This window comes from Rattus rattus, chromosome 3 (assembly GCF_011064425.1).
Source record: "Rattus rattus isolate New Zealand chromosome 3, Rrattus_CSIRO_v1, whole genome shotgun sequence".
Lineage (NCBI taxonomy): Eukaryota > Metazoa > Chordata > Mammalia > Rodentia > Muridae > Rattus > Rattus rattus.
In genome coordinates, this window is record NC_046156.1 from 33,013,609 (window position 1) to 33,035,660 (window position 22,052).

Here is a 22,052-nt window from a genome sequence, read left to right on the forward strand (position 1 = left end):
CGGCCAGGTGTACCTGACTCAAATATAAAAGGGGCTGCTCACCCCTTCAGCTTTCAACCCCTCAGCTCTCACCCCCTCAGCTCTCTCTTGCTCTTGCTTTTTTTCTCCTGTTCTGTCCTCTCACCCTTTCCCCCTCTCCATTCCCCTTCCCCCTTGCTCATAGCCTGGTCTCTCTCTCTCTCTCTCCTCTCTCCTCCTCCCTCCCTCTCCCCCTCTCTCCTCCCCCCTCCCCATCTCTCTCTCCCTCCCCACCTCTCTCTCTTCTCTCTCTCCCCCCATCTCCATCTCTCTCTCTCCCCACCCCACTCTCTCTCTCTCCCTCCCCACCTCTCTCTCTCTCCCTCCCCCACCTCTCCTCCTCCCTCTCTCTCTCTCTCTCTCTCTCTTCTCTCTCTCTCTCTCTCTCTCTCTCTCTCTCTCTCTCATGCCCTGAATAAACTCTTATCCTTACTATACTGCCTTTGTGGCTGGTCCCTCAGGGGGAAGGGATGCCTCAGTGTAGGTCTCAGATGTGTCCCCTCCTCGTATACCTGACTACACATCCACCAAACATATTCCCTCTCTCTTTATCTTTTTATAAACACAACACATATTCTCACAAGCTTCTATGTATGATGGAAATCAGCTTTGTTGTTTTGTTTTGCTTTGCTTCGTTTACCTATCCATTGGAGGTGACTTGGCAGATAGGAGCTGCTCTTGAGTTAAATGTAGACTCCATTGTAGTATGCTCACAATCACTAGCTGGAGGCTTGGCAAGCGACTGTGAGGTCTTGGCTCATTGACTGTACTGACTGCCTTTGCAAACTGTTACAGCAACCCGTGCTAAGTGGGCTCGATATTCCTTAACACACGGAGCTCAAGTGCATTCTGCACATTCAGATTTCCCTGCTACCAGCTTCCTTCCAACAGCAGGAAATGCGATGTCTTTAGAGGCTGCCACGTTCCATTGAAAGGTGCACTAATTGCTGGAAAGATGTTGTTTATGCCGAGCTGAAATGTGTCTTCCAGTAATCTTACCTGATTAGCTTACTTTAGTGAGTCACCCACGGCAGTTCTAAAAAAAAACACTTTCATCTATTCATGAGCTTCAATGACTTTGAGTTAATGCCTCATATAATGTGTTTAACAAAGATGCACACAAATATACCTCTCAGTGGTTGCCATCTTTAAGTCATTACTCAGTATAAATCACAGTAGTATATCGTCATGCTCTATGTAATGAAGTCTTTGTTGGTTAGCAGTAGATCTCACGTATGATGGTTATATCCAGTCATATACCTGGTGATGTAATCACTTGAGTTTGTGACGTTTTTGTGATTCACTTTACCCTGTGGTTTGAATGTGAAAAGTCTCCCGTAGGTTCACACGGTCCCTGGCTGCTGGCACTGTTGTGGAAGGACGGATGTGGAACTTTCAGGAAGGAAAGCCTTGCTGGAGGAAGAGAATCACAGGAGCAGGCCTTAGGGTATGATTTATTGCTCAGTTCCACTTCCCATTTCCTCTCTGCTTCCTGACCATCAACACAATGTGGCCATCCACCTCTTGCTCCTGCCACCAGGCCTTTCCATTCTTGGTGGACTGTATCATCTCAAATGACAGGACGAAAGGAGCTCCTCCATCTTTAAATTGCCGCTTTTTAGGCAAATCAGTCATAGCCTCGCAAGGTCCCTCCATAAGTGACAAATCAGTAGACTTAGCTTACTAGCAATAATAGTGTTCTTCTTAAATTTGGAAGTGTGTGTGTGTGTGTGTGTGTGTTCCTCCCTTCTCTATGGGAGTTGTTGACCCAGGAGGACGAAGGGAGTAAAATTGAAGGACAGGTTTTTGAATGGCCTTTGAATACAACAGAAATGGTGGACTTCCAGGATCAGCATCAGAGAGGCAGCTCAGCTTTATTTGGGGTGAACTAAGGGTCATACAGTTTTTGGAAACAGCGTAGGGATTTCCAAGGTGGATATATATCATTGGCTGGAGTTTAGAATATGAGGAATGTCTCATTAGCATAGAGAGGCATTCCAGGAACTCCAGGCGCTTGCTGGACAAGTTCTTATAAGGATATAGAAAGCTGAACCTGTAATCTTGACGAGGCAATGTGACATTCTGCAGGTAAAGGATGTGGTGGACTATGGCCTTCAGCAGCAGGGCCCACACATATCACTTTATATATTTTTATGAGTAAGTAGGCATAAAACTATTCCTTGGTTCCAACTCTTTTCAGACTGGAGACTAAGAATGAGGTGCTGAGAGAGGTAAACTATGTTAACCTATTAGTAAACTATGTTAAGCTATTATAGCCCAAGGATGAGGCAATAGCCAGTAAGACAGAGGTTGTGTCAAGATAAAAGGTTGGTGGCATCTATTTTTAGACACCATGACTTGCAAAGAATTAATTTTGTCTTTTGTTGAATCACTTTTATTTAGTCCAACTTTTCCCTTCTCACAGATAAAAAGCCCTGTACAAATGTCTAATGTAAGAGCACATGGCTTTCTTATGAAGTATTTGTTTTTCTCATTAAAAACAACAATAACAGTACTGGATCTACCGAATGAATACCCGAGCTTTTGTGTGCTCTGTAGAAGATGCACGTGAACACAAAACACCTTTTGGTACATGTCTTTCCTCCTTTCAATACCAATGATGCCAGTTTGACTTAGGCAAAAGGAGCAAACATAAGTATTGATCTCTTATTTATCTCACGTCATTGACATTCATTCTTTCTATTCCCACACAGTCATAAAGAACAGTCCAAGACACTGATTTAATTTTGAGTACTTTAGGAATTCATAGACAACATATGTTCTGCAATGAAGGGAAGGCTGGGTGAGCGACAATGCCATGGCGATTTGACTGGGTTACATACATTTAGGAAAGCTGCAGGGGATCCAAAATTTGAAGGATGAACCAAGGTTCTCCAAAGAAGTATTAAAGAAAAAGAGCAGCCAGCTCATCGGTGCCCTTTCAAAATTAAAAGGATGTTGAACAATAGTCAAAATTCCACATGCCAAATTGTCTCACTCTGCTTCACTATCGATAGTGAAACTGGGGTTTCAGAAATCAAAAATCTGCAAGCAAATAGTGTATTCCACCTGCTTTAGTGTAAGATCCAAGATAAGAAAACACAGGGTAACTCTCCAGCATGGGTGGGGCAGGATTTAATGAATAAGAACAACTACCAAACCAGCCAATAGGATCTACAGACTGGCAATAATGCTCACAGTGAGGTAAATGCCAAGAAGAAGCTCTCTGTAAAGGGCAGATCAATCATGGAGCCGATTATCTTTAGTAACATGCCGCAAGGAACCCAGAGCTTTTTCACATTAATAAAAAGAAAGACTTACCTGCAAATTGTAAAGAGAACAGAAAAAATTACGGTGAAGTGGTCAGAATATGCTTTGAGGGAAGAGGTTGTTCATAGCATTTTAATGAAAAGTTTACTTCTCGGGCTAAATTTGAAGAAGAAATTAGACAACTCACAAATAGCTACCATTTCTTCAGATTAATCAGGCTTACTTAAGTTGGGAATAATTCAAACCACATGGTAGAAACCGTTTTTTTCATAACGTAATACAAATTAGGCAAATGCATCAATGCCTGAAAGTTAGCAGACTATAATTTAAATGTTTCTTGTTCTTAAAGGGTTAATGCTGTGGTATTGGGGACAGTCATCTATCTTTGTGTACACAAGTTTTTAAATTATTAATTAGTATTATGTGTTTGTAAGCATGTCTGATGTGTATATGCCAGGAGTATATATGCTGTGCCAGGAGCACATGTGTATGTTCCAGGAGTTTATGTGCTCTGCCAGGAGTGTATGTGTATGTGCCAGGAGTACATGTGTATGTGCCAGAAGTATATGTGCTGTGCCAGGAGTATGTGGTATACCATGTTGCATGGTTGGTGGTCAGAGGATCATTGAGGAGCTAGTGTTCATCTTTCATGTTTATGTAGGGTTTATTCTTTCAACCTTTATGGGTCTAGGCACCTGGATCCGCCATCAGGCTGGGTAGCAAGTGAATTACCCACTCACCCTCTTGCTGTTGTTACTCACCACTTCTTAAATTTTATGTCAGTTTTACTAACAAAAAAAGGATTATGATTACTAATAGATAACTAATTCTTATTCAAATCTCATTTCTGTTATGGATTTTTTTTTGATATTGAAAGCATAAATTTAATGAGAAACTTCATAGCTTCTGTTTTGAATGCCAGTTCTATATGTATACAAGCTCCTTAAGTTATATAGACTTTAGGCCTACCTAATTTTGATGTTTGGTGGTTTCATTTTTTGTAAGTATTTTTATAATTAAGATTATTAAACAGAAATAGGCCAGGCAGTGGTGGCGCATGCCTTTAATCCCAGCACTCAGGAGTCAGAAGCAGGTGGATCTCTGAGTTCAAGGCCAGCCTGGTCTATAGAGCTATTTCTAGGATAACCAGGGCTATACAATGAAAACTGCGACTAAACAAATAGAGAGAAAAAAAAGTTATGAATGGAAAACAGGAATAGCTTAGAGAAAGACGAAGTAATATTCATACATATGAACAACTCATAATCCAGAAAGCATAGCTTTAGTTGTCCCACTTCAGGGTAAATAGGCATTCACTTAAAAATGGCTAGCCCTGCAGTATGTCCCTTTTACAGTAGAAAATGCAGCAAGACATGAGGTTGGAATATCATTACTCACACAAGCATAGCCATAATTTAACATGCAAAGATGATTATGAATCTGATAGTGATTAATTAAGTCTTTTGCTATTATTGGATATCCGTAATATCTGTAGCCAAAGGTAAAGATGCTAATATTTGAATATCAGCGGTTAGGGGACAGAGTAAGGCACAGTGACAAAAAGAACACAGTATACATAAAAATGCCATACATAAGGTTACTCTGTATGTTAACTTAAAATTAATAAAACAGGAAACAGGTGCATAGGTTCTATTGTGTTTAAACAGTCAAGTTTCTTTAGTTTGTAGAGCTATTATATTGATTATAATTACTTTAGGGGGTGAAGAAGAAAAGGATGGGCAAGAGAAAAGAGTCAGTGAAAGAAGAGATCAATAGAGTGGTGGGTGGAATACTCTAAGAAATAGAAAGATAGCACAGAAAAATTTTAGAGCAATGGAGTATTCAAGAGGAGTTATGCTTTCCCAGTAGAGCGCCATATAACAGGAGAGCATATATGCAGGGGCAGTGTATTTTTTAATTATAAATTATATTTAACACTTTTATGGGAATTGAGTTTGGACTGTGACTATTGGACATGACTCAATTGTGAATTAAATACACAGGCAGATTTTATTGCACTTATGACTATGATTAATTGTATTCATATTAGCTATGTAATCTTAACTATATTGCCTCACTTGTGATGTAATTGTAAAGGAACTGATTTGAACTATTCAAATCATAATAGGGATGGGGGATGTGGTTCAATGGAGAGTCAGCATTTTAAAATTCTGTGTTCTGTGCTAATTGAATCCTAGAGTGTGCAAAACACTCTGTTAACTCTATCTTGTTTTTTTCTTGTTGGAATTATGTGGATATCTTGAAGTGGAAATTCTGTTTAATGGGATAAGCACAGAGTAGCCATGTTAATATGTTGTATGTAAGGGACTCCATATAGGTGGTGTGAGAGAGAAGTGTAACACAAGTACAGGAATTCCCGTAATCACAGTTATATAGATCAATAAGACTTTAAAACAGGACAGTATTTCAATACATGACTCTCAGGTGAAAACATTGACAAACTTTCATGTCTTGCTTTTAATTGCTCTGAAGTTACACCATGACCAAGGGATCTTACAGAGGAAAGAGTTTGTTGTGGGCTACATTTCAGAGAGGGAGTCCATAACCATGGCAGTAGGAAGCATGGCAGCAGACAGGCTCACATGGTAATGAAGTAGTAGCAGAGAGTTTACACTCTGTCTTCAAACACACACACAGAGAGAGAGAGAGAGAGAGAGAGAGAGAGAGAGAGAGAGAGAGAGAGAGAGAGAGAGAGGAGACAGAGGGAGGGAGAGAGAGAGAGAGAGAGAGAGAGAGAGAGAGAGAGAGAGAGAGAGAGAGAGAGAGAAACTGGATATGGAATGGTATGGGCTTTTGAAACTTCAAAGCCTATCCCAGTGACACACCTCCTCCAACAAGGTCACACCTCCTAATCCTTCCCAGACAGTACCACCCACTGGGGACCATTTAAACATGTGAGTTTTGGGGGACCATTACTATTCAAACTACTACACCCCAGAAGTCCCAACTGTACCCTTTTAAGAAGCACCTAACACTTCTTCCTCAACAGAATGGCATTTCAGTGTATGAGTATATGACATTTGCCCTCTAACAGTTGGGTGTTTGGAAAACTTTCCAGCACTGAGCTACTAAGAAGACTGTTCTCATAAATTTCTACACTTTTATATAAATATTGGTGAATATATAAAACACATTTTTGTAGGTATAAACCTAAAAGTACATATTCTGGGTTGTAGTGGCATACATCAACAACTTGATGTAAATGAAAAATATTCTATATGTACTCAGCTTCACCAGCACGACCAAAAAAGGTCAGGTGAAGTGGTAGTATTGAGTCAGCCTCTTTTTCAGTCCTTTCAGGTGTTTACCATAATCACTAATATTTTGTAGTGCCTTTTTATTGCAGCCTTCCCATAGACGTGCATAGCTGGAGTGTTATGGCTTTCACGTGTATTTCTTTGATGCTTAATGGCTCTGAGATCATTGTCGTGGATTTGTATTATCTTCCATAAAGAATGTTATACTCGTTCTCTTATTGATGTGTATGCATTTGTTGAGTATTTCAGGAGCTAATACATTTTGTGAAATGTATTAACTGTAAACAATTTTCCCAAGTGACAGCTTTCATTTAATCCATCATATACTACATAGTTTACTCTTTGTAAGTGTAAAAGTCGGAGATATTTGGATATTACCTATGCAATTCCTATGGGCAGTTCCCATGGTTCAGTTATAAAATACTCCCTTTATCCCTAAAATTTACCTCACCCCTATCTGTGGCCCTTCCCTATTCCAGTGTGCACCCACAGACAGCTAGGAAGCAAATATTTTCATGTTTCAGAATAGTTAGAGCCTTCTGAGCAAATGTTGCCAGAGGTCAATAAACATTTTTTTCTTCAGAGCCAATGAACGTGTGTCTGTCTGGGTTTTTCACTACCTCTTACCTGTCCCGAAGAATTCGTTTGTATTTCAAAGGCTTACAAATGAGAATCCTAGGTGATGTCCTCAGTGTGGTGCCTGCCTTGGATGCTTGGAGACCAGAGTTTGGATCATTAGTATTCAAATACATGCTCAAGTGACACATATGTGTAACCTCAGCTCTGGTGGTGGTGGTGAGGTGCAAAGCACACTGGAGCCTCAGAACTCCATCTAGCTAATTGGTAAATAAATTCTGGTTCAGTGAGAGACACTCTTTGAAATCCAAATGGAGAGTGGTAGAGGAAAATGACACACGTGCGTGCGTGTGCCCACACCCACACCCACACCCACCCATACACACACACACACACACACACACACACACAAACACACACACTTCTCCCTTCCCTCATCCAAAATTAAAAGGTGAAAGGGGAAGGAGGTTTCTTTTCCTCAGAAAGGAGGGGAGGGGATGCAACAGATGTGATTTCTTTTGTTAAGCTCATGGTTCCCAAACGCAGAGTTCCTATCCAATAGTGACCCTAGACTCGTGCATGAGCTTTGAACATGGGCCTTGTCATCATTACTGTGCTGTGTGGACTCTGGCTTGTGTTCTAGAAGACTCCTTTCTTTGAGATACCATGTAGAAGTGAAACGTAAGCAGAGAAATCTGTCCTGGTTCGCAGCGAGAATTCACTCCACACACACACAGGAAAAATAAGCAAAAAGCTCTTTACTTGCAGTGTGCATCCAGTTCTGGCTAATGCCCCCAAAGGAGCTAGCCTCAAACCAAAACTTTTGCTAAGCTATGTAGAGCGTATGCTTATGCATTCCGCTTACATGATTATACTTAAACCCTTTTCAAGCCTCGGCCCCAGGTTACACTTTGAACAATTTAAACAGAGACAGGAGATTGTAAATCTGGAATCTTAGGCAAACGAGAGACTTGCACAGCAAAGACGCTGCCAGCATTGTTTTGTAAGCTGTGGTGTTGTTCTTTTCCAATTGCTGTCACCCAGGGTCATTTTTCCAAACAAGGCAGAATTATGTTTTTCCTAAAAAAATAAACAGGGCTTTAAGTTGGGCCAGGGCTTAACATGATTGTCACCTTGTGCTGACCCTGAGATGCCTGATAGAGGTGAGGGTCTCTGATAGGCAGAAGAACCTATTGAGTCACTGTCTCCTTTGTTATGGGAATGAAGCCAAATAGTTGATCAATTCTGATCACCATTTACATGTTAGCAATCCTAACCTTGGCTTGTTCCAAACAAGCCTGGTTAGTGCACTACTTATTTTTGGGGTGCTTTAGAGGAAGAGGCTCCTTAGCTAAACTCTACTTTATGTAACCTAATGTCTCCTAAGCTAGTTTATTGGTAAATTCTTTATGACAGCAATAATATTACTTCAAGCTCCTTCTATATCAAAACCTCATTTATTTTGCTGACAATGATGGTAGTTTGTTTGAAATTGTTCCCTTTTCTGTTCTTGCCTCTTCCTTCTTCCTTCCCCATCTTCCTCCTCCCCCTCTTCTTCCTCCCCTTCCACCTCCTCCTCCTCTTACTTCTTCTTCCCTTTTTTTTTTTTAAATCAAGACAGTCTCGCTGTATATAGCCCAGGTGGCCTTGAACCCTGACAATCATCCTACCTTAGCCTCCTGAGTGCTGGGAATCTAGGCTTGCACCACAAGGACTGGATTTTGAAAGATGATTGTGTAGAAGAAAGAGAAGAGAGCCCCACTTATGACTGGTAGGATTTGAGGGAAGCCAACGAGAACTGAAGCAGTCATTTTCAAGAGGGCAGAGAAAGTGCTGGCTTGTGCTGAGGGCAGTGGGGCAGTGGGTCAGGCAGGTCAAATGCTGCTTTCGTCTTCAGTTCCAGAGGAAGGAAAACAAGATCTGGGAACATCCAGGTTTTCTAAAGAGATTGTCTCAGTCCCATCGAAGTCAAAGTGGATCATGCTTTAGGTACATTAGGTACTTAGACATCGCTTTTGCTAAGAAGCAGTGGCTGACAGGGTAGCCAAAAAGATCTGTACTGGTGTCTACCTGATTTTGCATCAGTGCTTCATCTGCAGGTAGCCATGAGAATCATGCAAAGAGTACCTATCCAAAGGCCATAATACCTCATCTTTCTTATCCCCTTCCAAAGCTGCAGGCATAATGATGAGTAACCGGGTGAACTTACCAGCAATGTGTTGCAGCATCCTATTCCAGATCTCTAAAATACATCTAAAGGTCTGTATCCTTTGTTCTAAACCTGCAGTCACCTAGGATTACAAGCAGAACGAGCCCTAGCCAAATAGAATATCAGTGCCCAATGAGGACGAAGCTGTATCCTGAAGTGGTAGTTATCATCTCATGCAAACTGGCTTGTTACCTCAAGCAAGGGTCTTCTTTGAACCACACCGTGGAACCATAATTGAGATAACCATTAAGGAGACTCTATTCAGAACCAGGGCAGTTTAATCAGGAATGCCTTTTGCACCCTGCCCCAATTCTTCCCTTATTTAAGTCTAAAGTTTATGACAGCACCTCGAGGATGAGCTTAGGGTCACTCCATCCCCATTTCTGCTCCCCTTTCCAATGTGCACGCTCATTCAGTCTCCTTTCTCTGCTTTGCCCATCATCCATCTAACAGGAGTACTGGGGTGTGTGGCTGACCATAGCTGTTGAGTCTGGAATAACAATTACTTGGGAGATGTACAACAATGCAGCTTGAGGCCGGTGTGGATGCCAGGGACTTCACAGCACAAGCCAAAGGGTAGTTAAAGTGGATCTTCTCCATCCCACAGGTTGCTTAGGCCACACTGCCCTGCAGCCTGCTGGGAGACAGCAGGACACCTCGGCAGCTGGGAATTTTGTAGCTGGAATTCTGTGGTAACTGTAGCTTTCAGTAAAGCTTGAAGGAAAGAAAAATAATTGATAACATTATGCAGCTGATATTAAATCTAAATGCCTAGTAAAAATAATGAAAGACAGTTTGCTTACTTTTCTCTCAGTATGGAGGGTTGCTTCTATCAGGAAATGCTAAAAATAGAGTGGGATCCTGCATAGGAGATGGTGACAGATATGTTATCCCACTTCTCCTTAAAGGGATCCCTTGGATGTTTGGTGGCAGAGAAATTTTAAAAAAAAAAGTAGTTTTGAGTAATAAAGGATTTTTTTCCCTAACCATGTAAAGAATTCCACTGACTGTCACACACAGATAAGGTGACTTCATGAGGTGACAATTTTAGGTGAAAGGAGTTTGGACCCCAAGACTTAGGAAGGTTTATCATGATGCTTCACAAGATGTATGAAGCTTTACCAAGATACTTACTTGTTTGTTATAGCATGGACCTGCCGAGGAGAAACATACTTATCAATGGTCCGTATCCTGAGTTTTGTTTTTTTTCCCCATCTTTATTAACTTGAGTATTTCTTATTTACATTTCAATTGTTATGCCCTTTCCTGGTTACCTGGCCAACATCCCCTATCTCCTCCCTCTCCCCTTCTCTATGGATATTTCCCTCCCCATCGTCCCCCCCATTACTGCCCTCCCCTCAACAATCACGTTCACTGGGGGTTCAGTCTTGGCAGGACCAAGGGCCTCCCCTTCCACTGGTGCCCTTACTAGGCTATTCATTGCTACCTATGAGGTTGGAGCCCAGGGTCAGTCCATGTATAGTCTTTGGGTAGTGGCTTAGTCCCTGGAAGCTCTGGTTGGTTGGCATTGTTGTTCATATGGGGTCTCAAGCCCCTTCAAGCTCTTCCAGTTCTTTCTCTGATTCCTTCAATGGGGGTCCTGTTCTCAGTTCAGTGGTTTGCTGCTGGCATTCGCCTATGTATTTGCTGTATTCTGGCTGTGTCTCTCAGGAGAGATCTACATCCGGCTCCTGTCAGCCTGCACTTCTTTGCTTCATCCATCTTGTCTAATTGGGTGGCTGTATATGTATGGGCCACATGTGGGGCAGGCTCTGAATGGGTGTTCCTTCTGCCTCTGTTCTAAACTTTGCCTCCCTATTCCCTGCCAAGGGTATTCTTGTTCCCCTTTTAAAGAAGGAGTGAAGCATTCACATTTTGATCATCCTTCTTGAGTTTCATGTGTTCTGTACATCTAGGGTAATTCAAGCATTTGGGCTAATAGCCACTTATCAATGAGTGCATACCATGTGTGTTTTTCTGTGATTGGGTTACCTCACTCAGGATGATATTTTTCAGTTCCAACCATTTGCCTACGAATTTCATAAAGTCATTGTTTTTGATAGCTGAGTAATATTCCATTGTGTAGATGTATCCCATTTTCTGTATCCATTCCTCTGTTGAAGGGCATCTGGGTTCTTTCCACCTTCTGGCTATTATAAATAAGGCTGCGATGAACATAGTGGAGCACGTGTCTTTTTTATATGTTGGGGCATCTTTGGGGTATATGCCCAAGAGAGGTATAGCTGGGTCCTCGGGTAGTTCAATGTCCAATTTTCTGAGGAACCTCCGGACTGATTTCCAGAATGGTTGTACCAGTCTGCAATTCCACCAACAATGGAGGAGTGTTCCTCTTTCTCCACATCCTTGCCAGCATTTGCTGTCACCTGAGTTTTTTATCTTAGCCCTATCCTGAGTTTTCAATAGTTAAGCTCCTATCTCAAGAGCTAAGAATGAAGTCCCTTTAAAATCTCCTTTAAAATTAAATGTATACGTGTATATATAAATTATATATGTTTGTACACATATATATAAAATATTATATATACATATATATTTACATCATTTAGCACTCTTTCCTCTAATTCCCATCTTCCCAAACCCCTTCCCAAATTCATGGCCTCTTTATCTTTAAATACATATAACATATACTTAATTATATATATGTATGAATAAAAATGTAAATGCACCTTGCTGAATCTTAGAAAACGATCTTGCATACACACCATTACAAGCCATTGTCATCCAATACTTTCTTCTAGTATGTTGATCCTGATTATTCTGGTCTTCAAAAGGACTTTGTGCAATCCTTTGTTCTGTGGGCACAATAGACTGTGTCCTTTAAAGTGTCTGCAAGCCCACTGATTCTTCTGTATACCATTTACCCTCCCCTGTTGAGGAAGGGGAGTGGGGAAATCTGCATCCTGTTGCATCATGCATAGACCTTCGCTTTGTGAATACTTTTGTGCCCATAGGTAATTTGTGTCTTTCTCCTATTAAACAGGCCGGCAGTTCACTCTGGGACCCCTTCAGAAGGCCCAGACAAACTCCTCCTTTTGCCCGCTTGTTTATTTGAATTTCATGGTCGTTTAGAATTTAAATGTCAGTTGATGCCACATTTCAGTCAGTTCTCAGTGCACAAGGAACATTAATTCTGGAAGCATTGATCCTGGGAGAATTCACATGACGTAATCACATTGATGGCTGGGTTTGGATTTTTATCTAGAAGACAAATTTTACGTTTGATTTGTGAAAAATAGCATGTTTCCCACTTAATTATCAGTAGAAAAAAATGGCAGGTAGTGAATAGGCAGGGCATTTCTAATGAGCCTTTGTGTTATTACATCTCAACATGGGGAGTTATTGTTCCCTGCAGTTGTATCTGTCAGTTGACAGAGACTGTGACAGGATTGTGGCAAATTTGAGAGAAAGGAAATACAATCAGTACTTGGGTAAGTATAGTTTAAACTGATTAACTTCCTAAGAGAACATCTTGATGCTAGTCAATGAATCAGTCCTATCCAGTCAATGAGTCAATGCCATTCAGATGTCTAGCCAGTAAGATGAGTAAGAAAGGGATATCTTTTCCAAAAACAGAATTCTTAGTCCGTCAATCTGGAGGCTTTTGAAAAAACAAACAAAACCAAGATGTGAACCATAAACATAAGCTTCCATATCCCTATGGAGACACAAAAGTTTATCTGATAACTACATTTTTTTTTCCTTTCCCAAAGTGGTACAAATGGAACATTCACAATTCCAGCCCCTATGTTTCTGTCCTGGAGATTGCTTAAAGCTAGTGCATTTTGTATTACTCAAAGCTGTGTTAGAAAGGCAATGTTCTATGTTACGAGGAAATAAAAACGATATAGATAAAGCTTGCATCCATTTTATTTGATTTTTTTGCTCAGCTTTTTACTGAGACACTCTGTTCCAGTAATAAGTTTTTATGGCGCTAGAAACTTCGGTACTTTATGTCAGTTTTGTTATTATGAGGAATGGTATTACACATAATTAATTCTAAACTAGGCATGGTGGCACGTGCCTGTAATCTCAGCACTTTTAGAAGTAGAGGCAGGATGATCAGAGGTTCAAGATCGCTGTGGTGGTACGGATAAGAAAGATCCTATAAGCTCATATATGTGAATGCTTAGTTTCTAGTTGATGGATTTTTAAGGAAGGACTAGGAGGTGTGGCCTTTTTGGAAGAAGAGTGCCACTGGGCAGGGGCTTTGAAGTTTAAAATCTCTCCCTGGCCCAGTCTCTTTCTGCCTCTGACTTGTACATATAATATAAGCTTCAGCTGCTTTTCCAGCATCATGCCTGCCTGCCTGTTGCTGTGTTTCCCGACATGATGGTTATGGACTGACCCTCTGAAACTGTACATGGACCCCTAATGTTTGTCATGCTGTCTCTTTACAGCACTAGAACTGTAACGGAGCCGTCATCCCCGTGTAGTTCAGTTAAGTGCATTTGTAGCCATTCTGGGCTACATGAGTCCTTGTTTTTTTTTTTTTTTCTTTTTCTTTTTCTTCTTTTTTTTTTTTTTCAGGGCTGGGGACCGAACACAGGACCTTGCGCTTCCTAGGCAAGCGCTCTACCACTGAGCCAAATCCCCAACCCCCTTGTTTAAAATTGAAAAGGGAACCTGGTCATGGTAGTGATGTACTCCTGAGATACAGAGGCAGGAGGATCACAGTGAGTTCAAGGACAGCCTGGTCTACGCAGTAACTTCTGGGACAGTCAACCATAGAGAGACAGTGCCTGGGGAGGGGGGTGATTAGTTCTGTTTTTAATCTATGAAACCCTCACACAAGAAATGAAAAAGAAAATATAAGCAAACGTAGCTGGATAGCAGAGTATGTGATTTCATTTATTCATTCAAATCTATATTGAAAGCACTGTGTTTGGGGTGTGGTTTATGTAGATGAACAGACACACCGGCCTGTGTAAGATAGCATACAATGCCATTAAGAAAGAGCAAGAGGAATCGTGGGGTCATGTTGCTGGGAGGGGATGGCCATACCCTTGCATATGCCACTGCTATGTCACTTAACAGACACTGAACCAATAGGTGATTAAACATGCTTCAATGAGCTCTTCCTCTAATCCTTAGGTCTTTTATACAAATTTTCTGTTTGGCCCTTCACTGACCTTTTCTTTTGCTTGTTTTTATTGAGTACTTACTTGACTAGAGAGTACTTGGCTAGAAAGTAACCTGCAGACGGGTAAACCACTGTAGAGAGCTGTTAAATGAATGAGTATCTGGATGCATTTCCCCCTTAAGAAACAAAATAGCTACTGGCTTATCGGGTGGGGATTGTTTGGTGGGCTAGGCAGTTTCTTCCTGTCAACTGCTGCACAATTTACATGCTTATGAGTATTACTAATAAGAAGAAGCAATCCCGGAGGCAAATTCCTTGGAGAATCAAAGTGTAAAATACATTGACTATAATTATTCAACTTTCAGTGACACAGCTTCCCAGTTAAGATTTCTAATGGAAACTCGATCCAGAAAAATCATAATATCCATCAATTTTTAGAAAAGTGAGAAAAGGCATATAAACGAATATGAAATGAGTTTTTGCAGTAGACTAGACAGCTAAGAGCTCTGTGATTTCAGAGACTGTAAGGTTCTTGGTGCCAAGGTGTTTCATTACTGGCTTCTCTGTTTGAAGAAAGCATTCTTAATCTCCATTTCCATCCTGTGCAAATAGATACCTCCACAAATTATTTTCTGGCAGAAGCAGTGGGGGTTTCTCTGGTCTTTCTCAGTAAAGGATCAGAAGTCCTAAATGACACGGTTTATACTTGAGAGAGCCACAGGCAGCAGAGAAATGAGTCCTGAGGGCCTGCCGTAGCCAGAAGGGAACGGGCAATTCGGCATGGAGCTGGAGTAGGTTAGACGGAGCCCTGCCCAGCCTTTCCTTCTGAGGCATCTGGGGATGCACCGTGATTTGCTGAGAGTACTTGGGAGATAATTTTGTTCATTCTTTCAGTTTCCAAGGAGTGAGACACTGAGACTTTTCTTCCTTAGCCCACCCAGGACCACAAGCTAAGGGTAGGAGGGAAACTTATTGGGAAAGGAAGCTCTGTGGGAGGGGGCAGGGTGATCAGAATACATTGGTTACCAGTACAAAAACGACAAATAATAAATAAACATATTTTGAAAATAGCAACAGATAATTCCAGAGCCATTTCCTGTCAGGAAACTTTTGGCTTGTATTCAGTATTAAGAGTTTACTGTTATTTATAGAGAACCAGTAGTCCCCTCACAATAGGTAACACTTACTGGGCTCTAGTGTGGGTTAAAATTAATAATCTTAATTTACTTCCTTCATCTTTCTTTGGCCCCTCTGCCATACTACAAACATGAAGAAGATTGCATGGTAAGATTCTACGCTTAAAGAACAATCGTACAGTCCGCCAGAATCCTAGTACAATATAATGGATTATAAAGAAGAATTTTTATGATAAAATCAATGGCAAAAAGCTTTGTAGAAATTTTTGTCTTTGTAATTATAATGCAAAGTTTTGAAATTATAATGCATGCTTTGAAAAGGCATGCATTAAAATGATACTGCTAGTTAATGTTTTAATGTTTTTGTTTCTTTGTTTTAGTTTCTCTCCTAGGGTCTAAAAATCTTCGTCTGGCCTGAAAATTGCTATACAGACTGGACAGGTTTTGAACTCAGGGAGATCCACTGGCCTCTGCGTCCCATGTTCCGTGATTAAAGGTGTGCACCAATATGTGTGGATCAACCAAGGATTTTTTTTTAAATCTATTTTTCTTCTAAACTCTGTTTTAGCTTAGCTGTGGTATAACAAAACCGTATGTTATGTTACGTCATAACACCATTTTACATTCTACCGAAAAAAGGCCTGTATTGACAGTGTTCCCATAAGACAAAACTTCAGGAAATGCTCTATAGCAAAATGGAGCATCACTCTTTAGAAACAAAGTAGTAAAAGTAAGCATTTTTTTTAAACTCATCTTGCCGATTTTAGTATAGTTTCAGAGCTTCCACAGGTTTTCAGAATCATGGGCAGCTGCCTCTGTTTTCCTATATTTGCGCAGTAAATGGCGCAGGCCCCGCCCAACTCCTCCGTCACTTCCTGTCTGATCATTGTTCCTAGCCACAGTTGCTGCTGTCTGTGACTCTTTAAATGTGGCCTCGCGCCTTCTGCATTAAGAGAGAGCATACCAAAGAAAGTTCTATGCCAGGACAGTGGCTGCTCCCTGGCCCTGAGATCAGCTCCATTACAGATAATCATTCTTCCATCCTCTCATGTTCCATAGTGGGTTTTAAACTAGGCCCCACTTAATCTGTATTTTCCATTTCTGTTTTTCCTGACTCTGTATTATATGTAAGAGTAGGGTCATTGTAAATATTATTTGTCAATAACAGAACACTGTTCTCAATGCAGTAACCACATTGGGAGGGGGGATCTCTTCATTTGCAAAATATTTATTACTGTGTTAGGACACTATCTCTTCTAAGGCCTGTTTGCAAAGATCTTTTTTGCCTGTAGTCAGGCAAGCTGGTACATGTCCATTAGTCACAAGTTCAAGGCCAGCCTGGGCAGCTAAAAAGACTAACAAGATTTTTATTTGTCAAACTGAATAATATGGTTGTTTTTGGAAGTCTAAAAATTAAATCAGAAAAGTCACACTATTGCCATAAAATAAATCACTTTAATAATTAATATACATAAATAGTTTATGTTGGGAACAATAAAGTCAAATCAACTCTGTATAACAACAAACTTACAAAAGTTTAAAAATATATTCATCTCCCTACATCCAAATAATGGTAAAATATGGTGACTGTAATTTTTCTGAATGAGTTTCCTTTTATAGTTTATGAACAACCATAAAATTACAGTAACTTATGGTATTACAGTGCTTAGGAACCATAAAGAATTGAAATAAAATTCTTACGTAGAAACTAAAATAAAATAATTAAAATCACTTGCTTAACTTTTTTGAAGAAATAAATTAGGCACTTTATATTGAAATTCTTGTTCTATCAAAGTGTTTGGGACATAGTTACATTCACTTCTGGCAATGCTCAGACATTATCCGCTGTTCCTTTAAGCAGGATGAGATGAGGGGCAAGGTGTCCACGGAAGAGAAGCAGGTTTTTCTCAGGCGACAGCAACGTGAAATAAAAGTAGCTTAAAAGCCCAAGTTTCATGTGATACATACACAATTTTTCATCTAGAAGCACTGTTTTTTAGGTCTTTGAGGGAACACAATCTCTGACTACATCCAAAGTCATTTTTTAATCGTGTTACCCTGTAATTACCCTGTACTCAAGACTACCGCGGGTCACAGTCCCTCTCGTGATTCAAGGGATTCAAAGCATTTTGTTTGGTCAACTGACTCATGATTCGTCACGGTTTACACAGACTAGGGATAAATAAGTAGCCGCTTTCTCCTCCTTGTGTGGCCTGCAGAAGCATAGCCTTTGGCACCCAGGAGGGTAGTTTTGTCCACGTGGCAGCCAGGTGCCAGAAGTCTCTGGCACAGAGCAATGTGAAAACAAGCCCGAGGCGCTTGGCTGAGGTACGTCTGAGCCAAATTCTCTGAATTACCTAGAAACCAGGCAATATAAGTTTAACCAAAGCATTTAGCCAGTGGTAACTCTTGGGTGGCATTTTGTTGAGGAGCGAGCTGCCCTCTGCTTCCTCGTCCTAGCCTTACTTTTCTTTTGCAATTTTTTAGCCTTGGTTTTGTTTGTCTTCTTTTTCTTGTTTTCCTCTTTATACCACGGACCCCAGACTCCTCCGTTGAGCCTAGGGTTGCTTCTGGGATCCTTCGGGGGGTACCTGACAGGCACCGCCGTCTTGTTGAACTGTGACAGTCTCCGAAGCAGCTTCTTCACGATGCCTGGGTATCTGCTGGATAGGTCCACCCTCTCATATGGATCAGCTGTGATGTTGAAAAGCCAGATACTCTTGCCAGTTGACAAGGTAATCCTCTCATTGTGCCACCGGTTTGGGCCCAGATTGCTGAAAGCCTGAGGGGGGACCCAGTCACTGTAGCCAGGATTTCCTGTGAGCAGTTTCCAGTGCTGCACCCGGATGGCCGACTGGATCGCGGTGTTCCAGATTCCATAGCCTGCTGCCCAGGAACCATTTTTCGCCTTGGTATAGATGGGGTCAATGTTGTGCAAAATATCCACTCGGGGTGAACGAAGACCTTCGCTTATGGTCTCCCAGATATCGTATCCATCTAGCTGAATGTCTTCATCAATCTGTCCTTCAGCCAGTGAAATCAAGGTCGGGTACCAATCGGTGATGTGCACAAGCTCCTTACACACCGTTCCCTTGTTTTTTAGAAGTGGGCTGTGCACAAAGCCGACTGCCCGGATGCCTCCTTCCCAATATGTTCCTTTGCTGCCTCTGAGAGGCCAGTTACTTCCTCCTGCTGTGGGCTGCCCGCCATTATCTGAGGAGTAAATGATAATGCTATTGTTATAGAAACCATACCTCTTTAGAGCCAGGGTCACATTGTGGATCGCTTCATCCAGGCAGGAGAGCATGGCCGCATACCTCCTCCTGTTTATGTTGATAATGGATCGATAGTGTTCAAAGTACCTGCCGGGGGCTTGCAGTGGTGAGTGGACAGCTTGGTAAGCAACGTATAAAAACAGAGGCTTTGTGGGGTCATGGGAGGCTAAGATTTGCTGCACTCTCTGAGTGTACATCTGTGTTGAGTAGATGCCATTGTCGTAGTCCCAAGCGGCATTGTCGTTTTCATACAAGTCATAGCCACACACCCCAGGACTGTCACATTTGTAGTGTGTGTAATAATCGCCACTTCCCAAAAGGGAGCCAAAAAAGGTGTCAAACCCTCTCTTGGTAGGCATGCAGTCTCTTCTGTAAAATCCCAGGTGCCACTTCCCAACCATGTGGGTTGAGTAGCCGACCTCCTTCAGCTTCTGAGGTAGGGTTGCGTTGTCCAGAGGTAGACAGTTGGGTTGGGTGGGTCTAATGATAGAATGCTGAAGTCCTGTGTGTATCTGATACCTTTGGGGGAAAGAGCAAACATTTGGTCAAGGCAGGATGAAAGGGGCATTCTCTATACAGATGATTCTTAAATAAAGTTTCTGTCAAGATCAACTCAACCCCAAATTAAATATGACCAATTGAGTAGCTCTCTTCTACTTCCCTAGTTTCAAGTGGCTTCCCATTTAACAGTCGAAGAGCATTTTCAGTGCTTTGGAAACTATCAAAGTCTTTTAAAAATCCTTATAAAACTCAATTAAAATAGTCTTTTAATTACATGACAGAGTGCTAGTAATATAGAGACGAATGCACTGGATTAGAGTATTATGGATTTCATACTAGCGTCTGAATCATATCCTGAGATCATGTCTCTCAAACTACCACTAGTGTTCTAGAACACAGGCAGAGTTATGAAAATCCCTGGGTAGCTTGTCGTGCAATATTTCACACTTCATCCTCAACCCACTGGATCTCTGAAATGGAATTGTTCTTCTAGTTCCACAGGAAGTAAGAGCACTTCTGTTTGCCTGTGCCTCCCTCCCCCATCCCATTCCTCCTCTCCTGACCCCTCAGTAAACTGATTAGAATGAGGTGTAGCAAATCTGAGTGACCTTTCTACAATGTATTAAAATGACAAGGAAGCGAATTTCCAGCATTTTCCCTAGATGTTTTCCCAAGGGATTATCCCCCCTCCCCCAAGAACCCGTTACTATCATAGTAAACATATGGGGTTACTGTGAGTCCATTTGCATGGACTGTTAATTCATGAAAACAGAATTGACTACAGGTCAAATATTATTAAGTATGGTCAAAATAACTTTTAAAATAGAACACAAACACAAAGGCTGTAAAAATTTAGGTCAAAAATGAAGGTATTCTTGAACTCAAATGATTTGCAAAGAAGAAAATTAAGATAGAAAACCCAAACTTGGGCTAGTTTCTTTGTAAGAATTTTATTTCAGTTCTTTAATGTTACTGAGCACTGTGACACCACAAGTTACCGTACCATTATGTTTGTTTATAAAGCATAATAGGAAACTCATTTAGAAAAATTACGGCCATCATTTCTTCACCATTATTTGAATGTAAGAAAATGATTATATTTTTATGTTTTTGTAAATTTGTTGTTATGCAGAGTTCATTCGACTTTATTTGTTTTCAATATAAACTATTTATGTATATTAATTATTAGAGTGATTTATTTTACGACTCGGTAAATGAGTTTAGAGCCTCAGGACCCACATAGGAAAAGTTGGTCATGGTGGCTTATACATGTATCCTAATATTGGTAGGGACAGGATACTTGGAGCTACACACACACACACACACACACACACACACACACACACCACTTTTGTCCCCAGTGATGTCATTTGTATTTTGGGTGAATAGGCCAATTTGTGTCTGAGTGCTTTGCAGGCAGTGTGATGCGAGTCTGAGTGTCTCAGTGTTAGTTACACATGCGCGCTGATGAGGTAGTGGGGCCTGTGCTGACCACATCTCACTGTGCCAAGCTGCATTTGCATCTGCCTTTCACCCCATTCATCATTAGCAGTCAGCATTTCACATCAATCCCAATGGTGGGAACTGAAACTAGAGCAACTCCTAAAGACATTTCACAAGCCTCACTAAGGACCAAATGCAGAGGGTGTCATCACTGTTCTTGACAGTTTTGGTCTAGCTGAGGATCCCTAACAATCACTTGTCACATCACTAGTTTGGTACATGAAAAAATTGAGAAAGGCCTACCAAGTTAAACCTGGAAAGAATTTAAAGGAGGAAAGTCTATATTTGTAAAATTTTATCATTAATTCACAGGGCTATGTTATTGCTTAAATAATTATCATACATAAGCCATGCATTGACCTGAATGCATATTTAATTCCTCAAACGGCTAAAGATTTTAAGCCTTTGTAATTAAGTTGGTTATTTTTTACCTAGTGGTAGAGACAAAGGAAGTGATGCTTATGAAAATATAAGAAATGTTTGTTTAAGCTGAGGAATGCCGAATGGCTGAGAAACACCTAAAGAAATGTTCAACATCTTTAGTCATAAGGGAAATGCAAATCAAAACAACCCTGAGATTTCACCTCACACCAGTGAGAATGGCTAAGATCAAAAACTCAGGTGACAGCAGATGCTGGCGAGGATGTGGAGAAAGAGGAACACTCCTCCATTGTTGGTGGGATTGCAGACTGGTACAACCATTCTGGAAATCAGTCTGGAGGTTCCTCAGAAAATTGGACATTGAACTGCCTGAGGATCAGCTATACCTCTTTGGGCATATACCCAAAAGATGCCCCAACATATAAAAAAGACACATGCTCCACTATGTTCATCGCAGCCTTATTCATAATAGCCAGAAGCTGGAAAGAACCCAGATGCCCTTCAACAGAGGAATGGATACAGAAAATGTGATACATCTACACAATGGAATATTACTCAGCTATCAAAAACAATGACTTTATGAAATTCGTAGGCAAGTGGTTGGAACTGGAAAATATCTTCCTGAGTGAGGTAACCCAATCACAGAAAGACATACATGGTATGCACTCATTGATAAGTGGCTATTAGCCCAAATGCTTGAATTACCCTAGATGCCTAGAACAAATGAAACTCAAGGCGGATGATCAAAATGTGAATGCTTCACTCCTTCTTTAAAGGGAACAAGAATACCCTTGGCAGGGAAGA

The 22,052-nt window shown here is 41.0% G+C and overlaps 1 protein-coding gene across 1 annotated transcript in view; it reads right to left on the reverse strand.

The window, feature by feature from the left end:
* Window positions 1-17,680: 17,680 nt before the first annotated feature.
* The window catches only part of Arsj (arylsulfatase family member J), a 71,002-nt gene continuing 66,630 nt past the window's right edge, over window positions 17,681-22,052 (reverse strand). The window contains exon 2 of the mRNA XM_032896633.1: window positions 17,681-19,382. Coding sequence (XP_032752524.1) covers window positions 17,981-19,382 — 1,402 coding nt within the window. The 3' untranslated portion in view covers window positions 17,681-17,980. The remainder of the gene's footprint in view (window positions 19,383-22,052) is intronic.